Source organism: Polypterus senegalus, chromosome 7 (genome assembly GCF_016835505.1).
Source record: "Polypterus senegalus isolate Bchr_013 chromosome 7, ASM1683550v1, whole genome shotgun sequence".
NCBI classification, from domain to species: domain Eukaryota; kingdom Metazoa; phylum Chordata; class Cladistia; order Polypteriformes; family Polypteridae; genus Polypterus; species Polypterus senegalus.
Genome location: NC_053160.1, coordinates 190,152,950 through 190,177,322, shown reverse-complemented (window position 1 = coordinate 190,177,322; position 24,373 = coordinate 190,152,950). Strand labels below are relative to the sequence as shown.

Here is a 24,373-nt window from a genome sequence, read left to right as displayed (position 1 = left end):
CTGAAAGTAAACTCGTGTTATCGTGTTATATATACATACACACACACACAGACAGTATTTTCGGACTCGGGGATGTCTAAAATGTTGAGATTCATCAAAATCTCCAAATGGAAATTTTGGACGTTTACAATACTTTCCCTAAACTTCATATACGAGAAAGTAATAAAAAACATAAAACTTCAGGAAGCTCACCCCATATACTGTACTGTGCTAGCCATCCCCCACGGCTCTGCCCGCATATTAGTGAAACAGGACAGTGAGGAGGCCCCGCCCAGCTCTCTACTCCAGACGTCACTCTTCCCCCTCCCCTTTGCCAGCAGCCTGTGTCTCAGATTAGCATGAATAAATCGCTCCAGCAAGCGAACTATGAATCTTAGCGCAATGAGAGAAGTCGCAAAATCAACCGGAATGTTCAAGCAAATTATATAAAAAAAAAAAAAGATCTAAATTCGTGAAGTAGCTCTCTCGTTCACTAACTAAGTGGAGTTAAGGTTACACCCCGAGGCAGACGCGTCAGTAAGGAGTGCCCGCTCCCCTCCCCGTATCCTGATGGGCCTCTCTCAGATTCACGCTAATAAATCGTTACCACAAGTGAACTCTGATACTTAGCACGATGAGAAAGTCGCAAAATCAACATAATGTTCAAGCAAATTCTAGAAAAAAACCTGATCCAAATCCATGAAGTAGTTCTCTCGTGAAAAGCGGACAGACATAGAAACGGGTCTGAAAAAATATAAGAAAATTCGTGCAGTTTTTAAAACCTTTTCTTAACAAGCACCTATGGGCCAAGGGTAACCTACATTCCAAATTTCAAGTCTCAATTCGTCATGGTTTGGGAGATTTCGTGATGAGTGAGTCTATCTATCACTGTATGATAAAGTTTGGCTTCATAATTTAGTTTTATGTTCTACTAGCAAAATACCCGCGCTTCGCAGCAGAGAAGTAGTGCGTTAAAGAAGTTATGAAAAAAAAAAAAGGTAACATTTTAAAAATAACGTATCCTGATTGTCAATGTAATTGTTTTGTGACTGTTATGAGTGTTGCTGTCATCAAGGATTTGATTCTCATTATTTCTTTCAATCCGGTTCGTATTTGGAGGACGTGTTGTGTTCAAGTTACATTCCGTGTTTGTCTAGTCTATCCCTGACCATCTCATCTTCGTTGTCAACCGTTGTAAAGATAACAAGTTTCATTCATCGAAGTGATCACCACCCAAATCGGTACTCGTGAATCTAAGATGTTTAACAGGCATTCCCAGTATTAAGTTGTGGATTTGCCTGCGAATATTTAGCGGCAGCGTGTCTATGAACGTAATTTAAACTTAAGCTTTACACCTTGCTTTCCTATTAATATGTCTACAAAGGCCTGTCCTACTGCATCAATAAACCGCTCATCTTCCTCTTTATCTGAGACATCACACACTGCATGCACGGGTTTACCTTTCCCAGTCCTGTAAACTTCATTGAAGTGCTTCAGTTTACCACTTTTTTTTACACTGTCTTCCGTTATGCGTAGAATTTCAAAATGAAACCTGCATAACTTTTGCAAGTAAGCTGTAAGGAATGAGCCTGCCAAATTCAGCCGTCTACCTACACGGGAAGTTGGAGAATTAGTGATAAGTCAGTGAGTCAGTCAGTCAGTCAGTGAGGGCTTTGTCTTTTATTAGTATAGATTCTTTACCTGCCAGTATTTATGTTCGGCTCTTTCTTACTTTGAATCATCATTTCATACATGTGCAGAAGATGATATAAAGGCAAATAAAAATATTCAATCAATCAACATTTATTTATATAGCACATATTCATACAAAAAAATGTAGCTCAAAGTGCTTTACAAAATGAACAGAGAAATAGAAGACACAATAAAAGATAAACATAAGTCAACGTTAATTAACATAGAATAAGAGTAAGGTCCGATGGCCAGGGTGGACAGAAAAACAAAAAACTCCAAAGGCTGGAGAAAAAATAAAATCTGTAGGGTTTCCAGACCAAGAGACCGCTCAGTCCCCTCTGGGCAATCTACCTAACATAAGTCAAACAGTCCTCTTTGTATTTAGGGTTTTCATGGAAGGACCTGATGATGATGGTCACGTAGACTTCTGGCTTTCAGTCCATCAATGTTGGTGCATCATGATGCTTTGAGTAGGTGGTGGTGGCGCAGCCACCACAAAGAAACCGGAAAAAGAAACAGAAGAGAGAGTTGGGGTCAGTATGGATTTTGGAGCCACTGTGAATAGTTATTATGAAGAATTGAACATACAGAGTATCGGGATTATGTTAAAGTGAAGTTATAAAAAGGCCATGTTAAAGTAATGTGTTTTAAAGTGCTCTACTGTATTTGCCTGGCGAATTCCTATTGGCAGGCTATTCCAGATTTTAGGTGCATAACAGCAGAAGGCCGCCTCACCACTTCTTTTAAGTTTAGCTTTTGGAATTATAAGGAGACACTCATTTGAAGATCTAAGGTTACGATTTGGAATATAACGTGTCAGGCATTCCGATAGATAAGATGGAGCGAGATTATTTAAAGCTTTATAAACCATAAGCAGTATTTTAAAGTCAATCCTGAATGACACAGGCAACCAGTGTAGTGACATTGTATTAATTTAGTTAATGATCTTAAATGGGAATGTTCACTGTACCGTAGGCGTTGTTTATAGCATTCATCAGATCTTGTGTCGACACCCCAAACTAACTCATCCTTTTATTTAGATTATAAAAAGATTATTTTAGAGGAAGAAAAGTTAAAGTGACCTATGTTTTGGTAGAACATATTAATTTACAGTTTGTTTTTTTTTTTAGCAGTGTGTTAAACATTATTGTTATTATTTGCAACCAGAGAGGAGAAAGTGGAGAGTTAATTTAGAAGAATTGAGAAGGGTTTGGAATTTAGAGGATTGAAGAAAAAGAGGAAGACGACAGAATATTTGAGGTTTAGAGGAAAATTCCACTCAAAAATGATATTATTGTGTATGTTACTTTCCCCATTTATTTTGTACTGATGATCAAGAACATTTTTTAATGTCGTGTTTTCATAGTGGCTAATGCAGTACAAAGACAAACGACATACGAACCTCCACTGGGGAGAGAATCTCCTGTTACTCTTTCCATTTAATCCACATGCCGCTTATCCAGTCGTTTGCTCACAACTTGCAAAACGCATGCATTTTTTTGTTTTGCACCATCCCACACTCTAACCTATCGTCTGTGGGGGAGGAGTGAAAGCTTTAGACTCGTCCTAATATTCAATATCCATTTTTTGAGAGATTGCGATGTTTTAGGGTCCTCTGATACCGAAAACACGATATCTCGATGATGGATGTGTTTGTGTCACAGGACGGTCTAGAGCTAAAACGGCCAGACAGAAAAACACCAGACTCGAAACTTAAGCCTGGTCTGAGATGACGATGTGCTGTTTAGTTTTTGAGCCAAATCATTCAAGAGAAAGAGGCCCTCTAGAGGGACCCTCAAATAACATAATTCTGCAATTAATTATGAATTCTTCTCATCAATTGCTATCATAAAGACCTATTTCATGATCAGAAAGATCAGCATCAGAGTGGTAAATAATTATTGAAATTTTGCAGAATAGTTCGGGCAAGGTGGTTCCTAGGCCACAAAGCCTACTGATGGTCAGGTCCAAATTTTTTGGCTGAAATTTTGTTAAATATATTCTGGTGCTGATCATAAATGGAAAACACAAATTACAGAGTTATCCATTTGAAGAGGGAATCCTTGAATAACTTGGTCCTGTGACTTGCATTTCCTATTTATGATGAGCACTGATTTTTCCAAAATGATTTATTTAACAATATTTCACCCAAAAAAAACTTATGTGTTCTGCATGTTGTGAGCAAATGACTGGATAAGTGACATATGGAATATGTGACACGAGTAATGTGAGATTCCCCACCACCACCACCACCACATGGACATTTTTCACATTGTTTGCTATTGAGCAGCATTGCACATGAGATAAGTAAAGTTTTCTCACTCATTACTACAAATCAAATCAGGCTAAGTAACACATAAAAAAGTAATAATTTTTGGGAAGGAGTGGCCCTTTAATTATTAACAGGATCCAAAAGTTAGCCTGCGGTGGAGAAGTTTAAGTAATCATGATCGGTGGTTGCCCAAGATGGAAAATTAGATGGAGTGGTAGCGAATGAAACAAGTGGAAGATGAAGATTAAAGGTAAGATGATTAAGACCAGCAATAATGAATGAAACAAGTGGAAGATGAAGATTAAAGGTAAGATGATTAAGACCAGCAATAATTTATGGAGCTGAGACATAGGCAGTCAAGGCAGTGGAGGAGAAGTTAGATGTGTCAGATATGAGAATGTGTGGAATTATAAAATATAAGACAATCAGAGGTGCAACAAAAGTGGGAGAGATATGTAGGAAAGTAGACTGAAGTGGTATAGACGTGATGAGAGCAGGCGATATATAAGTGGGCAAAAGAGTGATGGGAATGGAAGTCCAGGGGAGGAGAAAACGAGGAAGACCAAAGCAGAGGAGGAAAAGGGTCTGACAGGGGAGAAGGTGTGGACCCAAGCTGTATGGAGTTGGTTGGCCAAACACATGGACCCCATACAGAAGTGTGAAAAGATGAAAATAAATAAAGAAGATTTGCAACAAAATCTCTTGTTAACATTAATAGATGTCAAAAAGAACGACCTATTATAATCGCCTTTCAACACTTTGATCATTCAAAACAATTTCGCTGTAAAACAAAAGATAAAGTTAGGATGCCAGTTTTTCCTGGAAGTAAAGTAGGTCTGCTATAGCAGCTTTAATTCAAAGCAGTGCCTGCAAAGTGTCAGCAGTGCTTCTGTAACAACCACTTGAGTGACTTAGTTTGCTGTGTAAAAAGGTCACATTGTCATCTGATGGCCATAATCTATGGGTATTGGTGCCTGTCCCAGGGGCATCAAACATCCTTTATAATGTTGGGGTCTATTTTAAGGCACTTCACATGCACAGAAATGTGATACAGTATCATACACACTGGTGACAGGCATCGAAATGGCAGCCTTATGGTTTAAAGTCCAGTTCCTTATTCACTAGACTGCTCTGCGTAGACAAATAAAGGCACTCGTGACTGTATTTATATTCAGAATGAGTAGTGTTTTAGAAGTTACAAGCTCTGCTACTCATCTAAGATGGGTTGAAATCTAAGCAATCAATGTAGACCTCAGCATTAATGTTTACAGTGCACCATGCAATGCATATGTGTCTGCTATATGCCATTTGGTTTGGGGGTCCTAAAATCGGTGTTAATGCTTGTTATGCTCCATATGTTGGAATGACAAATGCAATACATTTTATTACTACAAAGGATTGTGATGCCCCATTTACTGGAATGACACAGAAATAGCAACCGGATGGACATACAAACAGTGGACACGTCTCCTTTTATTAAGTAATTCTGCTTAGCCCAGGTTACAGACACATTTTATATCTTGTTTAGATTAGTGCGGCCTGAAGTGCTTAGTGCATTTGTGGAAAAATCTACTTTTTCAGCAATAGCACTACTTGTATTTCAAAAAAAGTAACAAATGATTTCCATCCATTCATTATCCAACCCGCTATATCCAAACTACAGGGTCACGGGAGGGGGGGTCTGCTGGAGCCAATCCCAGCCAACACATGGCGCAAGGCAGGAAACAAACCCCGGGCAGGGTGCCAGCCCACTGCAGACAAATCTGATTTGAAGCAGCATATTTTGAATAATTTTAAATTGGTAAAGTGGTTGTTTTACAGATCTTTTTTTTGTTGTTATTTTCGATAGATAAGTCCTTGTTTCTTCCACAGGTACAACGAGTTAAAGCTTTGAGTCGGAGTGCCTGGTGATTACCTGGTAGACTGGATCACCAGTCTGTTCTTTTGAAGACTATGTAGCTAAATCATTGTGTCAGTTACCTTCTTTACAGCATGCAGATAACTTTGCAACTGGACTCTGACACAGCCATTCTCTTACTTACTACATTCATCAATCAAAAGCCTTTTAATTAAAATTATTGAAGTATCTCTTTTCCTGTATGTACAAGTGTGATAGCACAAACATTATCTTGAAATTTCCTAACTTTCAGGCACATTCAGTTGGGTTTTAATCTGTTTGTACATATTGTCACTTGTTACCTCCAAATGATAAGCTTATTTTATGAGTTTAGTAGTATCTGAAGGAGAATTTCTTTTATTGTACAAAGAGAGTAAGTCTTCCTTGTGTTTGTTTTTCCAGATGTTGACATATCCTTGTTAACAACGTTTAACAGAATGAAAAAGTTGACCACAGATGTAAAGCTAATTTCACGAGCTGTGAGAAATTCCACAGTCATTGAGGTAATGTTTCCTTTAAAATAATGTAACATTTCTTTTTAATTCCTTTAAATTAAAGCAGAGTGTTGATATTTGACTCAGTACAATTGTCATCTCCTATACCTAGAATGTGTAAAAAAAAAACACAAAAAAGTGAAAGATCCTTGATGTTTTTGTAGATGGTGTGCTGTAGGACATGCACTTTATAGATGGCAAAAAATGTCCTTCCCCAAACTGTGGCCACAAAGCTAGAAGTGCACAATTGCCTAAAATGTAATTGTGTGCTGTAACATAAACCATACCCTTCATTGGAACAAAGGGGTCTAGCCCAAATCCTGCTATTATCCTTCCCATGCCAAACTTCACAGTAGGCACAGTGTAGTTCAGAAGGTAGAATTCTCCTAGCATCCACCAAACCCAGATTCTTCTATTAGACTGTTAGATAGCGTAGTGTGATTCATCACTTCAGATGACACATTTCCACTGCTGCAGAGCCCAATGATGATGTATTTTATAGTGTTTGAGCCGATGTTTGGCATAGATCATAGTGACCTTAAGCTCCAGTTTAATGAATCTCTGAGTTGTACGGATGTTGCTTCAAGAGACAGTTTAGAGCCATGTTACAAGCAATGCCACAGAGGATAGGCCATTTTTAAGTGCTAATTACTTCAGCAATTGGCAACCCCGCTCTGGGAGTTTGCGTGGTCTTCCTCTTCAAGACTGAAATGTTGTTTCTCCGGGGCAAATCTAGCAGAGCAGAAATTTCTCGTACTGACTTGTGGCAAGAGTGGCATCCTATGACAGTTAGTCATTGAGCTCTTCAGTATGACCCGTAACTCCCAATGTGTATCAATGGAGATTGCAAGGATATGTGTTTGACTTGTTAAAAATGGGTGCAGGTGAAACACCTGAACGTAATAATTTGCAAGGGTGTCCACCACAAACTTTTGGCCATGTAGTGCCAATAGTCATTCAGAAGACATCAAAGATGATCAGAAAATTAAAAATCGGGAGTGGTCTCCCCACTCATATACTCGGATATGGAGATGTATATTTGAGGAGTAAACCACAAGACAATGATTTATATTTTTATATTATGTACAGTAAAGAACCATCAACAACAAATCAAATTAATAATAATATATTAAACAATTATTATAAAAAGAAAGTTGAATAAATTGGACTCTGCAGCTGCATGAATAAAAAGTAAAGTACCACTTCTGGTTAGCGGAAATAGATCAAAAGTTGGTAGAAATATATGTTTTGAACTTAAAACTTGTATGCAAAATGTGGTTAACCCCAAGTGAAAGCGTGCTTAAGTTATCGTGTTTACATATACACACACACACAGACATAATTCCAAAAATAGTATTTTCGGACTCAGAGAGGTCTAAAATGTCGATTCATCAAAATCTCAAAATCAGTTTTTTTGGACAATTACAATACTTTGCCTACGATGACAGAGGAAGATCTAGAACAAGATGATCCTCTGTGGCAACCCCTAATGGGAGTAGCCAAAAGAAGAAGACGACCACCATATTTTTCCTACAAGAAAGTAAATTGGAGTCGGGGAGGTCTAAAAATGTCGAGATTCATCAAATTCTCGAAATCAGATTTTTGGATGATTACAGTGCTTTACCTACAAGAAAGTAAATCGGACTCTGGGAGGTCTAAAAATGTCGAGATTCATTAAAATCTCTAAATGAAATTTTTTGGGCGATTACAATACTTTCCCTACAATGACAGAGTAAGATATGGAACAAGATGATCCTCTGTGGCAACCCCTAACGGGAGCAACCAAAAGAAGAAGAAGAAGACCATATTTTTCCTACAAGAAAGTAAGTTGTCAGGGAGGTCTAAAAACGTTGAGATTCATTAAAATCTCGAAATCGAATTTTTGGATGATTACAATGCTTTCCCTATACGCCTGGTCATTTTACACTTGGAGCAAAGTGGTGTGTGGAGAGTCATCGGTTTGGTCAGGTGATGAACTTCACGTTGCTGCTTACCTCTATGCCATTTCTGTGTGCAAACCCCTCATGACACATGGCCAAGCTCTTCATTACCGTAGCACCTCGTGTAATGGTGTTAATGTAAGTTTCGCTCTTCTTAGCCGTGGATCAGTGTGAGATATCAATTTTCTCATCTTGTTACCGAAAAAGATGTTTGAAGACAAGATGAGACTTTATCAAATATGTCCAATTAGGAAAAGCATTCATGCAAGAACGGCTGGCTTTGCCTATTTTCAGTTTTAGTTTTGTACAATGAATAGGGAAAAGCGTTTTCCTGAAATATAAGAGTGAAAGGTAATGCAGTAAGAAGATATTAATACATTTAAGCTAAAACTTTTTCATAGTTGCAGTTCTTAATATTTAATTGTATAAAGGTGTATTGCTATTGGACAAGGCCAAACATTATTTGTCATTTACAAGCGATTTTCAGCTAAATCAAAATATTTATTTGTTGCAGCTTAGTAAATATGTTCAAAATACAGTGTGACATTATTGTCCCTTTATCATAACATAATGTGTTGCATGTTAAGAACCTCACTATAGGCTCTACACATGGCATCAGTGACCTGATAAACCTGTAGCATTCTCAAAACTACAAATGTGAAAAGCAGCAGAAGTCTAGACTGTCCCCGTTTGCTGGTGTACAGTACAGCTAAACAGAACAAGATTAAAGCTACATGGGACATCATACCCTTCCTGTCCTGCCTTCAAGCAGTCCCAGAATTGGCTGGATCATTTGTATTTTGTTTCCTATAACACAGCATAACATTCTCACACCCACACAATCCAGTGTATGGTCACGCTGTGGAGCCCATCCTGGCAGCAACACAAAGAGCAGCCTGCCAGTTCACCATAAGGCCCACTCACCGTGAATGTGACGCCTGCACATAGGAAATTTGGCATTGCCAGTAAACCGCAACTTGTATGACTTTGGGGATGTGGGAATTGAACCCAGGCGGCAGGACATTTACGTGGCAACACTCTCCACCATTACATTTCCAAAATGTAAAAACATAACGTAAAAAAAAAAAACTATATGTAATGTATGAATAAAAATGTTGCACCTGAGCAAGTAATTGAGTATAAAATAATGATTTCTTGCTATTTTTTTTTTTTTTCTGTACTTAGTTAAATCTAGATGGTACAAAACTCCGGAGAAGATACCCACTTGGTGAATGTCCTGTAAATGTAGATGAACGCACAGTGTATGTGGTGAGTAGTTCTGCTTTTACTTTCTTCTTTAATGTAGTGAGAGATTTTCTTTTATTTTGTGGTTTCAAGGTTTGTGTGCATGAACTGCTCGCTTCAGGACCTGCCACAGCATCTCTGTTGGGTCAAGTCGAGACTTTAACAATATTACTTCAAAGCGTTCACTTTGTTTCTTCTGAAAGATTCTGTTCAACGCTTGCTTTTGTGTTTTGGCTTCTTGTCCTGCTGCGTAACCCAACCACTCTTTAGCTTCAGGTCAACAAACGTTGGACTGACAATCTCCTTAAGATTGTTGCGTTAAAGCACAGATTTCATGGTTTCTTTTAATAATGCCAAGTCATCCAGGTCCTGAGGCAACAACAACAACAACATTTATTTCTATAGCACATTTTCATACAAATAATGTCGCTCAAAGTGCTTTACATGATGAAGAAAAGAGAAAGTAAGAATTAGAATAAGACAACACTGATTAACATAGAATAAGATTAAGGTCCGATGGACAGGGAGGACAGAAAAAACAAAAAAAAAAAACTCCAGACGGCTGGAAAGAAAAAATAAAATCTGCGGGGGGTCCTGGCCACGGGACTGCCCAGTCCCCTCTGGGCATTCTACCTCAAATAAATGAAACAGTCCTCTTTGTGTTTAGGGTTCTCTTGGAAGGACTTGAAGATGATGGTCATGTAGACGTTTGGCTTTTAATCCATCAATGTAGGACATCACGGTGCTTTGATTAGGTGGTGATGGCGCAGGTCGCCACCACAGAAAACCGGGGAAAGAAACAGAAGACAGAGTAGGGATCAGTATGGATTTTAGAGCCATCATGAATAGTTATTATAATGAATTGAATACACAGAGTATTGGGATTAAATGAAGGTGAAGTTATGAGAAGGCCATGTTAAAGTAATGTGTTTCTAGCAGTTTTTTAAAGTGCTCCACCGTATCAGCCTGGCAAATTCCTAATGGCAGGCTATTCCAGATTTTGGGTGCATAACAACAGAAGACCCCCGGCTGCCTCACCACTTCTTTTAAGTTTTGCTCTTGGAATTCTAAGCAGACACTCATTTGAGGATCTAAGGTTACGATTTGGAATGTAAGGTGTCAGACACTCCGATATATAGAATTAGAATTAGAACAATCTAGACGAGAACAGGCCATTCAGCCCAACAAAGCTCGCCAGTCCTATCCACTTGCTTCCTCCAAGAAAACATCAAGTCGAGTTTTGAAAGTCCCTAACGTCTTACTGTCCACCACACTACTTGGTCGCTTATTCCAAGTGTCTATCGTTCTTTGTGTAAAGAAAAACTTCCTAATGTTTGTGCGAAATTTACCCTTAACAAGTTTCCAACTGTGTCCCCGTGTTCTTGATGAGCTCATTTTAAAATACAAGTCTCGATCCACTGGACTAATTCCCTTCATAATTTTAAACACTTCAATCATGTCACCTCTTAATCTTAATATAAGATTGAGCAAGATTATTTAAGGCTTTGTAAACCATATGCAGTATTTTAAAGTCAATTCTGAATGACACAGGTAACCAGTGTAGTGACATCAAAACTGGAGAAATGTGCTCAGATTTTCTTTTACTAGTTGCAAACGATTTATGTCTTTTTTGGGTGGTCCTGAGAGGAGTGCGTTACAGTAATCTAGACGACTGAAAACAAAAGTGTGAACTAATTTCTTTGCATCTTTCAGCGATATAAGAGGTCTTACTTTTGCTATGTTCCTTAAGTGAAAAAATGCTGTCCTTGTAGTCTGATTAATATGTGATTTAAAATTTAGGTTACAGTCAACAGTTACCCCAAACTTCTTTACATCCATCTTGACTTTTAATCCTAATGCATCAAGTTTAACTAGCAAAATACCCGCACTTCGCAGCGCTAAAATAGTGTGTTAAAGAAGTATATATATATATATATACACTGCTCACAAAAATTAAAGGAACACTTTAAAGAAACACATTAGATACATCAGATCTCAATATGAAGTTGGATATCTATACAAATAACGACAGGGCAATGTCTTAGGAACAAAAGGATGCCAAGTCTTTTAACGGAAATAAAAGTTTTCTGCCTACAATGGACTCAATTGTGTAGACACCCTAAAATCAGAGTGAAATGAAGATGTGGCAGGCTAGTCCATTTTTTCAAAAACTTAATTTCTGCTACTCAAACTGCTTTTCAGTATCTTGTGTGGCCCCCACGAGCTTGTATGCATGCTTGATGCTCCTAATGAGACGACGGATGGTGTCTTGTGGCATTTCCTCCCAGATCTGTATGAGGGCATCCCTGAGCTGTTGTACAGTCTGAGGAGCAACCTGACGGCGCCTAATGGACCGAAACATAATGTCCCACAGATGTTCTATTGGGTTTAAGTCAGGGGATCGTGAAGGCCATTCAATTGTTTCAATTCCTTCATCCTCCAGGGACTGCCTGCATACTCTTGCCACATGAGGCCGGGCATTGTCGTGCATTAGGAGGAAACCAGGACCTACTGCACCAGCGTAGGGTCTGACAATGGGTTCAAGGATTTCATCTCGATACCTTATGGCAGTCAGAGCACCATTTCCTACGCAGTAGATGTCTGTCGTCCCTCCATGGATATGCCTCCCCAGACCATCACTGACCCACCACCAAACCTGTCATGTTGAGCGCGTTGCAGGCAGCATATCGTTCTCCTTGTCTTCTCCAGACTCTTTCCGTCTATCACAGCTGCTCAGGGTGAACCTGCTCGTCTGTAAAAGTACAGGGCGCCAGTGGCGGACTTGCCAATTCTGGTGTTCTTGAGCAAATGCCAGTCGAGCTCCACGGTGCTGGGCAGTGAGCACAGGGCCCACTACAGGACGTCGGGCCCTCAGGCCATCTTCATGAAGTCTGTTCCTGATTGTTTGGGTAGAGACATTCACACCAGTGGCCCTCTGGAGGTCATTCTGTAGGGCACGAGCAGTGCTCAGCCTGTTCTGCCTTGCACAAAGGAGCAGGTATCGGTCCTACTGATGGGTTGAGGACCTTCTACGGCCCTGTCCAGCTCTCCAAGAATAACAGCTAGTCTCCTGAAATCTCCTCCATGTTCTGGAGATTGTGCTGGGAGACACATTAAACCTTCTGTAACCTTTTGTAAGTAGTGCCTGGAGGATTCAGTGTGGAGAAACTCTAGAGACAGCGTGTGTATTAACTTGTGAATTTTTCTGTGAGTATTTGGTGGCAGTGTGGCGAAGTTGCTTCGGAAGACGGCGTTGGCATGAGCTCAGCTCAGAGCGAAATGAGGTGTATGGGAGGGAGATGATGGCGTGACTCCCCACCGCCTTAACTGTCAATCCCCGCACAAACACAGTCTCTCGGAATTTGCATAAGCACAGCCCTTCACCTGCAATTTTAACTTAGTTACAAAGTGATCAAAACTCTTGTTTATATCCTGCGTCCTCTCATTAAACTTGTATCTCGCATTACCCGCGGGCATGACAAACGCCAGCGGCAGCCTGTCTATGAACTTAATTTAAACTTTAGGTTTACACCGTGGTTTGTTTCCGAAGTAGCAGCACTCATGAATATGGTTGTATATGTCAGTCGCTCGCTTCTTATTGTTTCGCTGCCTTCTCAATTATATAATGCATGTTTTCTTCAGCGCTTTTTGGAGCTCTTCCTGGTTTTCTATGTACTGTGTTGACAGTCAGTTCACGTGATTACGTGGGAGGCGTGATGATGTCACACGAAACTCCGCCCCCCACGGCTTTCGAGCTCAACTCCATTACAGTATATGGAGAAAAATAGCTTCCAGTTATGACCATTATGCATAGAATTTCGAAATAAAACCTGCCCAACTTTTTGTAAGGAAGTTGTAAGGAATGAGACTGCCAAATTTCAGCCTTCTACCCACACGGGAACTTGGAAAATTAGTGATCAGTCAGTCAGTCAGTGAGTCAGTGAGTGAGTGAGTCAGTCAGTGAGGGCTTTGCCTTTTATTAGTACAGATAATCTCATTGTGTCTATTATTGCCAATCACTAAGATTTCTGTTTTCTCTTTATTTAGCTTGAGAAAATTACTATTCATCCAATTAGAAACACAAGTAAGACACTGTATTAGTGAATTAAGTTGTCTGGGTCATCAGGTGCTATTGATAAATACAGCTGTGTGTCATCAGCGTAGCTGTGGTAGCTCACGTTGTGCCTCGCGATAATCTGACCTAACGGAAGCATATAGATTGAAAAGAGCAGTGGACCCAGGATAGAGCCTTGTGGAACACCATATAGAATACCACGTGTCTTTGAGTTGTAATTACCACAACTAACAAAGAATTTTCTACCTGCCAAGTAGAATTCAAACCAATTTAAAACCCTGCCAGAGAGGCCCACCCATTGACTAAAGCGATTTCTATTTAGTTATTTATTAAAACTGGCCTTTTTGACGGGAGATGTGGACCCGCTATACCACAGGAGGAAGCTGGGTTGAGAGGAGGTTACAGTTTTGAGGGAGAGTCCCTCTGTGTGATGCACCGAGAACAATGTACAGTACAGGGAGAGACTGAACACGTGCGGAAATCATCGGTGTGCGCACAAACCGAAAGAGAAACTTGCTTGTTTGTCAACCGAGTGTGTGGTCGTGAACAGATGCAAAAGTTTGAACTTTTTGGTTGTGACCCGATTTGTATGTGTTTCCGAGACATTCGTGAACCGAGGTTCCACTGTATTGAGTTTGACATTTTTCCCGTCCAGCCATTTTAGCTCCATCCTCAAGAAACAAGTGACACACAGACCGTGTATACAATTTTTGTCTTTGAAGAATGAAAATGAGTCATATGACTAAATGCCAGGTTTCATTACCTGTTGGGTGTGATTTCTACTCTCAAAACTGGTTGGAATGAAAGCCTGCAGCCACTGCGGACTTCCAGGGCTGTGATTGAGGACCCCTGTCCTAGGCTCATGAACATTGGCCTTAGCTAAAGCTAGAGAGGCCTGTACTCTCTGGATTTGCTTCTCAAGACCCTCTTTGATTTCTTGGAATAAGTCGTCATGGTGCCCTTGGGGGTCATTTTGGCAGGCTGGTTTTTCCTGGGCAGATCCACCACTGCTCTAAATGTTCTCCATGTGAAGATATTGGTGGAGTCTTAGAACCTTAGAAATGGTTCTGTAACCGTTTTGATTGGTAAAAACTTCTGGGCTCATTTGTTCTGGAATTTGTTTTGCTTGAGACCTGGTGTTCTGCTGGAAACCTTATGATGACATCTCCATGGTCAGTATGTGGTGAGGTTTAGGTTCAGAAAGGCTGGTTGTGTTCAGTCAGCTGAGTCTATCAGTGAACTTTGGACTCGAGGGGGCCATTACCTTTTTATACGTGCAATACTTATACTGGATAACATTTATTATTTTTAATATTTTTACTAAGTAGCAATATAGAAACAATGTTTCATGTTTTTGTCTAAAGCTATTAATTGTAACAGATACAAAACATAGAGGATCTAAAGAGGGGGCATTAACTTTTTCATAGCACTGTATTTTATGTGTATTTTTGAATTAAACATCTTAACAACATGAAACTGATATTTCCTACTGCACTTTTAAGTTATGAGAAAATCTGTCAATGTATGTATAACCTATGCTATTCTTGAACTTCAGAGTTCAGCTTTCATTTTGACTTTGCCAGCTTTTGCTGACATAATGATATTTTTAAGAAAAGTCTTAATTCCTAACGAGAGTATGTGTTTAAGTCTTGTCCGGAGTCTAGTTTTTGCTTTTTGATCTGTTTGATTCTTCCTCTTTCATTCCTGGATATCATTGTCTTATGTTTTCATTAACACTTATTTATTTCTCTTCAGGAACTTCTTCCAAAAAATGTTTCCCATAGCTGGATAGAGCGGGTGTTTAGCATATGTGGGAATGTAGTCTACGTCAGTATTCCACGGTATAAGTCAACTGGGGATCCTAAAGGTTTTGCTTTTGTTGAGTTTGAAACAGTAGAACAAGCAACTAAAGCTATAGAGGTAAGAAATGGAAATGTTTGTAAGTACTTTACAATTTTCAATGTTTACATTATGCTTGGATTATGAGACAATTGATACCATTTTATGAGAGTGACTTGTAAAAAATGAATATTCTACAGTAAATGGATGACACAGAATTGGAGGGTACAATTTGTTTATACCTTATGTCTCCAGCAGGGGGTGTTTGCTCCTTGGGATTGTGTGTGTGTGTATGTGTATATATACATACATACATACATACATATACTCAGTGGGTACGGAAAGTATTCAGACCCCCTTCAATTTTTCACTCTGTTATATTGCAGCCATTTGCTAAAATCATTTAAATTAATTTTTTCCCTCATTAATGTACACACAGCACCCCATATTGACAGACAAAAAAAGAATTTTTGAAATTGTTGCAGATTTATTAAAGAAAAACTGAAATATCACATGGTCCTAAGTATTCAGACCCTTTGCTCAGTATTTAGTAGAAGCCCCCTTTTGAGCTAATACAGCCAGGAGTCTTCTTGGGAAAGATACAACACGTTTTTCACACCTGGATTTGGGGATCCTCTGCCATTCCCCCTTGCAGATCCTCTTCAGTTCTGTCAGGTTGGATGGTAAACGTTGGTGGACAGCCATTTTTAGGTCTCTCCAGAGATGCTCAATTGGGGGGCTCTGGCTGGGCCATTCAAGAACAGTCCCAGAGTTGTTGTGAAGCCACTCCTTCGTTATTTTAGCTGTGTGCTTAGGGTCATTGTCTTGTTGGAAGGGAAACCTTCGGCCCAGTCTGAGGTCCTTAGCACTCTGGAGAAGGCTTTTGTCCAGGATATCCCTGTACTTGGCCGCATTCATCTTTGCCTCGATTGCAACCAGTTGTCCTGTCCCTGCAGCTGAAAAACACCCCCACAGCATGATGCTGCCACCGCCATGCTTCGCTGTGGGGACTGTATTGGACAAGTGATGAGCAGTGCCTGGTTGTCTCCACACATACCGCTTAGAATTTAAGGCCAAAAAGTTCTATCTTGGAGTTTGTTTAAAGACACCTGAAGGACTCTCTGGTTTGATGAGACCAAGATAGAACTTTTTTTTTTCCAAGAGGGCTGAGCTCTGAAGTCCCATGTCTGTGGTCCCAATGCAACCCAGGGGGGCTGCCACCAAGAGTTCCAAGGGAAGTAGTATGCCGCCCATGGCTGTTCCCCCGGACCAAGTGTATGCATGTATGTGTGTATGTATATATATAAATAAAAAAACAAATATATATATATATATATATATATATATATATATATATATATGTATGTATATATATATATATATATATATATATATAATATACACACACACACTAGCTGTCCTCCATGGCTTTGCCCGTGTAGTAGTGAAATAGGGCCAAAAAAATCAATAAAATAATAATAAAAAAAAATTTGTATTGAGAAGAATTTATATCGATAGCTTTCGTATCCAAGGGCCTCTTAATATAAAATATTTTTGGTTTGGCTATCGGGTCAAGACTGTACGATGTAAATGTAAAAAGTCATCAAGGTTTCTCTGGCCAAGTGGAAGGGAGGAACGCTCTGATGTTAAATGTTGCCACTGTATCTGATCGTGTTCAGCTCTGACGAGAGCGCGTTCCCCATGTGGGGAAGAAGAGCACATGGCGTGATATCTCTGCCAATCGGCGGCTACCCTCTAAAACACAAATAGCTCTGGTCTCTCTCTCAAAAACGTCAAATCTTACTCCTTAATAATCTGTAGATGATAATGTCTGCTGAACAAACCGGTATCACTAGCTAAGTGGAGGCAAGGTATGCTTCAACACGTGGCGACAGGTAGGGTGAGTGAGTGAAGAGGGCCCCACCCCGCTCTGTACTCCTGAGGTCCTGCATCTCCCACCCCTCAGCCTGCTGCGTGTCTCTTAGTTTTGCACAAATAAATGGGTGCAGCAATCGAACTATGATACTTAGCATGATGAGAGAAGTCGCAAAATCAACCGGAATGTTCAATCATATTATTTAAAAAAAAATCGAAGTCCGTTAAGTAGTTCTCTCGTGAAAAGCGGACAGACATACAGACCGAGAGACGTGTATATGTGTGTGTATATAGATATGTAGAGAGAGAGAGAGAGCGCAACAGAGCGCGGATTATTCTAGCGGCAGGACTGCTGATGAGATCATGGACAAGCTCTCCCAAACAGGGACGGATCAGAGAGCGCAGGGTGGGACCACTGGAGTTTTTCCCCGCTCAGCTGCGGCGCCCGGTGGGACTGACCGCCACCAGCATCCATTCTTTTTCTCTTTCTCTTTCTCTCTATTACACATCCGTACATTTCTTCTGTCATGCTTACTAATAGCACATTGAGCTGAGGTTTAAAAACAAGGAAATGAATCTTGGGAGTGGTTTGTGTTTACATAAACAAGTCGGGTCTCTTTTTACATTATATGGCGCCTTTCACTGCAGGTGCCAACACGCAGAAGTAACAAGACAGGCGATGTGGCGAAGGCTTTGGACTTCAAATCCTGCGGTGGTGGGTTTCTAATTCAGCTCCCGACCCTGTGTGACCCTGAGCAGGTCACTTCGCCAGCCTGTTCTCAAGTTCGAAAGATAAAAAAAAAAAAAGAAATGTAATAAATGGTGTCTCAGATGTTGTAAGTCGACAAGATAGCAAATAACGTCAGAACTCCAGTGACCACAAATGAAAAAACTTGCGTTAAATTAGACGAAGCAGATCTTTAATCGAGTCAGGTGATTACATGTATTCTACACAGCACCTTTATTACGTGACACCTTTGTCTGAGGCGATTTATTAAATTTCAGATGCAGCAGGTTGTATTTGTTTAGTTAGTCTAATTGAAGAATAGGCAGGTGAAGCGACTTAGTCAGGGTGACACAGTGTCACTAATGGGACTTAAACCTCAGGGTTTATAGTCCAAATGCCACACTAGCTATATATTATATAGTGCCTTTCTCTCTATCCATCTATCTATCTATCTGAGCTTTTCATATCTGTTGTGCAATTTCTTTCATTTGGACATCAAACTTCTGCAGCTGTGGGTTCAAATCTCACTACTGACACCACTGGGCTTTATGGCCGAGTGGTCAGGTGACTCATGGAAGCCCACTTGGATTCTTGAAGAACTCTCAGACTATTAGATTCTCTGGTCTGATGACACCACCATTAAACTGTTTGGTCTCAGTCCTAGGCGTCACGTTATGACAGCAGGCACCGCTCATTATCCGTGGTGCTGGCAGCATTAGAGACTGGGAGACTTGACAGGGTTGACAGAAAGATGAAGTGAGCAAAGTGCAGAGACGTCCATGGTGCAGACCTGCTTAGAGCGCTCTGGACGTCAGACTGGGTTAGAGGTTCACCTTCCATCGAGAGGTGCCGCAATCGAACTATGATACTTAGCACGATGAGAGAAGTCGCAAAATCAACCGGAATGTTCAATCATATTATAAAAAAAAAATCGAAATCCATTAAGTAGTTCTCTTGTGAAAAGCGGACAGACATCCAGACTGAGAGACATGTATATATGTGTGTATATATATCTATAGATATAGATATATATATATATAGATATATAGATATATATATATAGATATATATATATATATATATATATATATATATATATGATATATATAGGCCGATAGGCGCTCTCGCTCCCTTGAACCCCTGTCCACGACTCCCGACACCAGGTAAAAGTCCTCATGTTGACTTTATTTTTCTTCCACAGTGTACAAAGCACACTCTCCTCCACAATACTCATATAAATCACTAATACTAATCACAAATACACAAATAACCAATCCTCCAGCTCCCAGGCGCGTTGCCACCCTTCCACCCAGCTCAGCTCGCCGTCTGGGAGCTCCCACAGTCCTTTTATATCTCCTGACCCAGAAGTGTTTCTGCCCAATAGTCCACAAGTCCTTATTCCTTCCGGGTCAGGGTAAACAGTCCTTTTTTCAACCCGGAAGTCCGTCGCTCTTCCTGTGACGAACCTCCGGGTCACAGGGCACGAAGAAGCCCTCGGTCCTTCCTGCAGCTCCCTCCTGTGGCCCCCACGGCATCCAGCAGGGCTTTGCATAAAAACTCCAATGTCCATGATGCCCTGCTGGTCTTCTGGGGACCTCCACGCTGCAAGGAGGGCTCCACCTGGCGGCTTGGGGGTATTGGCCGGGATAAACGGCCGGCCATCCATCACTATATATATATATATATATATATATATATATATATATATATATATATATATATATATATATATAAATATAAATAATAGAGAGAGAGAGATCCTCAGACTGAAACAGTTGCAGTTTCTATATAATACACAAAAACTCCCAAAGTCAATCGTCTTGTGGTCACTAAATATGCACAGCAAAAATCCTAAAGTGCTCAGATTTGCTGTTTCTCATTATATACATAAACATTCAGAAATTCATAGAGTTGCTGTTAATAAACAGAGAACCTTCTGTTAGACATGCAAATCAAGCAATATTTGCCTTGCTCAAATATTGCAATGATGTGTTTAATTATAGTTAACACATTGGATATGAATCTAAAGAATAAACTCTTCTAGGGTCCATGAATGTTGTGCATTAAAGTGGTTTGATAAAGCACATTTGATTTGTTGAAAAAGTGGAAAAATCTAATTATTGCCATTTGAAGACTTACCAGAGTCTATTGAAAGTTTAGAATTCGGTTTTACAGGCGGAGTGGTGGCTCTGAGGCGAGGGATCAAATGCCAATAGGGACTCTGCTCTGTTGGGCCCTTGAGCAGGCCCTTATCCTGCAATTGCTAAGCGCTTTGAGTAGTGAGAAAAGCGCTAGATAAATGCAAAGAAAAAATTACGCAAGACCATTTTCTCTGTGCTATAAGAAAATATAATGGTGCATTTTAAATGACATCATTTAGTGTAAAATGACTAGTCAAAGGCCATTTCCTGCCAACTTTTAAAGTACAGCACAAGGGCAGATATGTTGCCTTTGTCCTAGGACATGTCCTCGGTGAAGCTGGGTGACTCGGCTACAGATCCTATAATTTAACTCTTCTGCTTTATTTTTTACTTAAATATTATTTGAAGTGTATTAAAAGTTTCCTTTGATTTAACTAATGTTATTTTTATACGTAACAGAGGACAAATCTGCATTACAAAGCACTTGGAGGTTTTTGTGGATTAAATAATTCTGATGAGAATACATTTTTCCCCCCCCCATATATTAAGATGTTAAATAATCCCCCGAAGACGCACCAAGAAAGCCTGGCATGTTTCCCAAAACTGTGAAAAGCAAACCCGTTCTTCTCAGTGCTTCTGACAACAACGTGATTGGTGAGCTGAAGTATTTTCATTACAGTTACAAAGTTAAAGTCGATGCTGTTGAGGGTCTCTTGTTTTAAATGACTGCTGCTGTTTGGTTAAAGCCAATTTCACATTTAGAGAGCAATTACTTCCTATAGCTCTGCTTTATTAGAATTCATGCTGCTTTTATTTTTGTCCCCCTTTTTATTTCTAATATTTACATTTTAAGTTAGCAAAGTGCATATTTTGTTCTAACCATTATTCTTATAAATAAATTTTTACTCACAAGTATCGCTGTTTGCAGTTTACTGTCAGTCAGTCATTAGCCAACCCGCTATATCCTAACACAGGGTCACTGGGGTCTGCTGGAGCCAATCCCAGCCAACACAGGGCAGGAACAAATCCTGGGCAGGGCGCCAGCCCACAGCAGGGCACACACGCCAAGCACACACTAGGGGCAATTTAGGGGTGCCAATGCACCTAATCTGCATGCCTTTGGACTGTGGGAGGAAACCCACGCAGACACGGGGAGAACATGCAGTCTCCACGCAGGGAGGACCTGGGAAGTGAACCCGGGTCTCCTAACTGCGAGGCAGCAGCACTACCTCTGCGCCCCCATGCCGCCCTGCAGCTTACATATAAAGCTTATTTTTATTTTTAATATAGCTAATTTAATTTGAACAACCATCGGTCAAGAATCATTATTATTTGTTGCTTTACAGAGTCCTCTATCCTATGCGTATTTATTATACTTTATTTAAAATTTGAAATTTGAAAAGCGCAAGGTAACAGTGGGGAATACACACTACTGACAGGAAACTACAACAGTGTTTATTATTTTAAAATTTAAAATTGATGACATCTCACCTGAAGAAGGGGTCTGAGTTTCCTGGAAAGCTTGCATATTGTAATCTTTTTAGTTGGCCAATAAAAGGTGTCATTTTGCTTGGCTTTTCTCTACATTTAAAATTTTAACAAAGTGCTTAACATTTTTCAAAGTACTGTATAGCACAAATTATCATATGTTTTGCTTTCCAAATGAGATTTTCTGTAGAATTTATCCCAAAATTAATTTTTCAGTATTTTAACATGTAAGATATTGTGAACCCTAAAGTACAGAATTGTTTTAAATAAGATGCACTTGTTAGACAGCTAAGAAACTTATTATTAATCAGAATTCTAGAAGAAAAAACATATTGTATTTAAAATGTGTTTTTTTTATCTGCAGAGGAAAAAAAGAAGAAAAAGCGGAAAAAGTCTCGAAGTAGCAAGAAAGAAAGTGAGGAGCAAATATTACAAGAGAACAAAGACCAGCACGATGAAATGAGCATGGAGACAAGGGAGAGAAAAAAGCGCCACAGAGACGCCTCGGAATGCTCGGAAACGGATGGGTCAGATGCTCAGAGGACTGTGAATAAAAAAGACAAGAAGAAAAGGTCCAGGTCCAAAAGTACAGACCTGACAGACGAACAGCGGCCCGTGAAAAGGAAGCGCAGCAGCTCTGACAGCAACAGCGACCTGCCGGTCCGAATCAGGAAGCTGTCTGAAAGTGAAGATTACGAGGGACTGCACATGTCGATGAGTGGGAAGAAACACATGAATGATCTGAAAGGTAAAATGGTGTCCAGTCTCCTACAAAGCTGTATACTGTATATTGTATTTGAAGCTTTTTATGTTACATTTTTACAGTCTCCTTCAGAAAACTGAATTATGCATATTCTTTTTATTTTATTTGTATTTGGAAATCCTTTGAAAGATGCATTCGGGTCGAAGGATGTGTGGATTACTTGAGTTGTTACCAACTTTTGTTGAAAATTTCATGCCAGTAGCCCCATTAGAAATATATTTACTGTGAAAAACGTTTTCTGCTTTCAATACTTATTTCCCACGCTGTATATAAAATGTGTGTGTATATAATCTCCCAAATGCCCAAAAAATACATGATTAAACAAAATATATTTTTTGAATTACTGTATATACTCGTGTATAAGTCTCGTCTTGAAACCCGAAAAATCGATCATAAAATCGGACCCCGACTTACACGCCCATTCAAAAATACGATACTTAATTTTTTATTTAGTTTTTTTTTTTTTCATCTTCTTGCCTCCTCCAATCTCGCTCATCAGTTTCTCAGACACATTGAATTTTGTTGCAGCTGCACAGTTACCACTTCGACGGCTTTTAATTTAAAACCAGTTTCATATTTTCTTCTGATCGAACGCTTCATCGTAGATAAGCGATGTATGAGGGTGTGTGGAAGAAAACCCCTGAGGAAGACAGGACAAGTTCAATCAATTAGATTTTTATTCACTCACACATGAACACCTGGATTCTACGTTGCAAGGCAGAAGAGCAAAGTGACATTTTTCCTTTCCTTCCTCCCCCTTCCCCTTACTTAATCAAAAAGCATAATATCCTTTACTTAAGCATTTTATTTTATTACGCTGATGGGCCATCTGCTCTTATTTTTTTCATTTGTCAGATAGACCCTAAAGAAGAAAAGGTCATCTTTCCTGTGTCAAATAGACGCGTTCCTAAAGAAACTGGAAATTTTCCTGAGTCAGCTTACTGCACTGTCTTACGACGGACGCCTGTATGAATAACCTACCATTATAGCAAAATGGCTTTGTCAGCTATTAACCCTTAGTAGCTTGCAAGCAGTTCATTTTTTTCTTTCACAGGTGTGAGATACAAGCAACACACAACAGTGCAAATGTCGCTTTGGAATAGTTTGGTATTACCGTGTTGCAGTGCAAGTAATAGCTTCTCTTTCTCTGCCATTGTTTTTATCTGGTTGGATAAGATAAGCCCTTGTACGTCTTTTGCATCGCTTCCAGCACCTTATCTTTCATAACTAGTTCCCACCTATTAAACACATCCGTGCCGTAAGGACCTTTGCTACAACATCAATGTGCATTCCGACATAAAATTTTCCTAACTTCCTGAATTTTTCTCATATCTCCAGACCCTTCTAACGGCCAGCGACTGCCACTTTGCTTATTCCATCGTTTTACACTCACACTTAAATTGACCCTGTTTTCTGCTCCACAAATTGTCTAGGGGACCCCCGTTTTTTCCTTTGTCTTTTCCTTTATCTTGGTCTTCTGAAAATAACCCTCCAACAGAGGCTCTACTGACGACGGCTTAGATTTTCTATTTCCCATGTTACAATTTTAATTGCTCAGGTGTCCCCTTCTATATTATTTTCTGTGCACGCTACTAATGATCCTTCCCTTACTTTCAAATCATAGGATTCCACTACTTTTTCAAAGGGCCTGTATGGCACTACTATGCACCAGTACTTCCAGACATTAGCCACCCACACTGACACGTCCCTCCTTCACCCCAATCCACTGAGGACGATCAACCTCTTTAGCGGTCTGAAAGTAGAACTGAAGGCTGCTGGTTACCGCTTGTGAGGCGATCAATTCCCATAGTGACTTGCTGAGCGCAGGATATGACCAGATGTGTCCGTTAGCCTCCTCCCCTTAATTAAATCAACCTTTATTTCCTACTCACCTGTTACTGTTTTTTCCTCCTGTCTGCAAAAACGTAGCTTCTCTCAGGGTCTGA

At 39.9% G+C, this 24,373-nt stretch overlaps 1 protein-coding gene across 1 annotated transcript in view; it reads left to right on the top strand.

Annotated features, from left to right (window-relative positions):
- Window positions 1–24,373, top strand: part of larp7 (La ribonucleoprotein 7, transcriptional regulator) — an 86,781-nt gene that overhangs the window by 14,716 nt on the left and 47,692 nt on the right. The window contains 6 exon segments of the mRNA XM_039757998.1: window positions 6,243–6,343; window positions 9,460–9,543; window positions 15,350–15,514; window positions 20,726–20,741; window positions 20,744–20,830; window positions 22,029–22,412. Coding sequence (XP_039613932.1) covers window positions 6,243–6,343; window positions 9,460–9,543; window positions 15,350–15,514; window positions 20,726–20,741; window positions 20,744–20,830; window positions 22,029–22,412 — 837 coding nt within the window.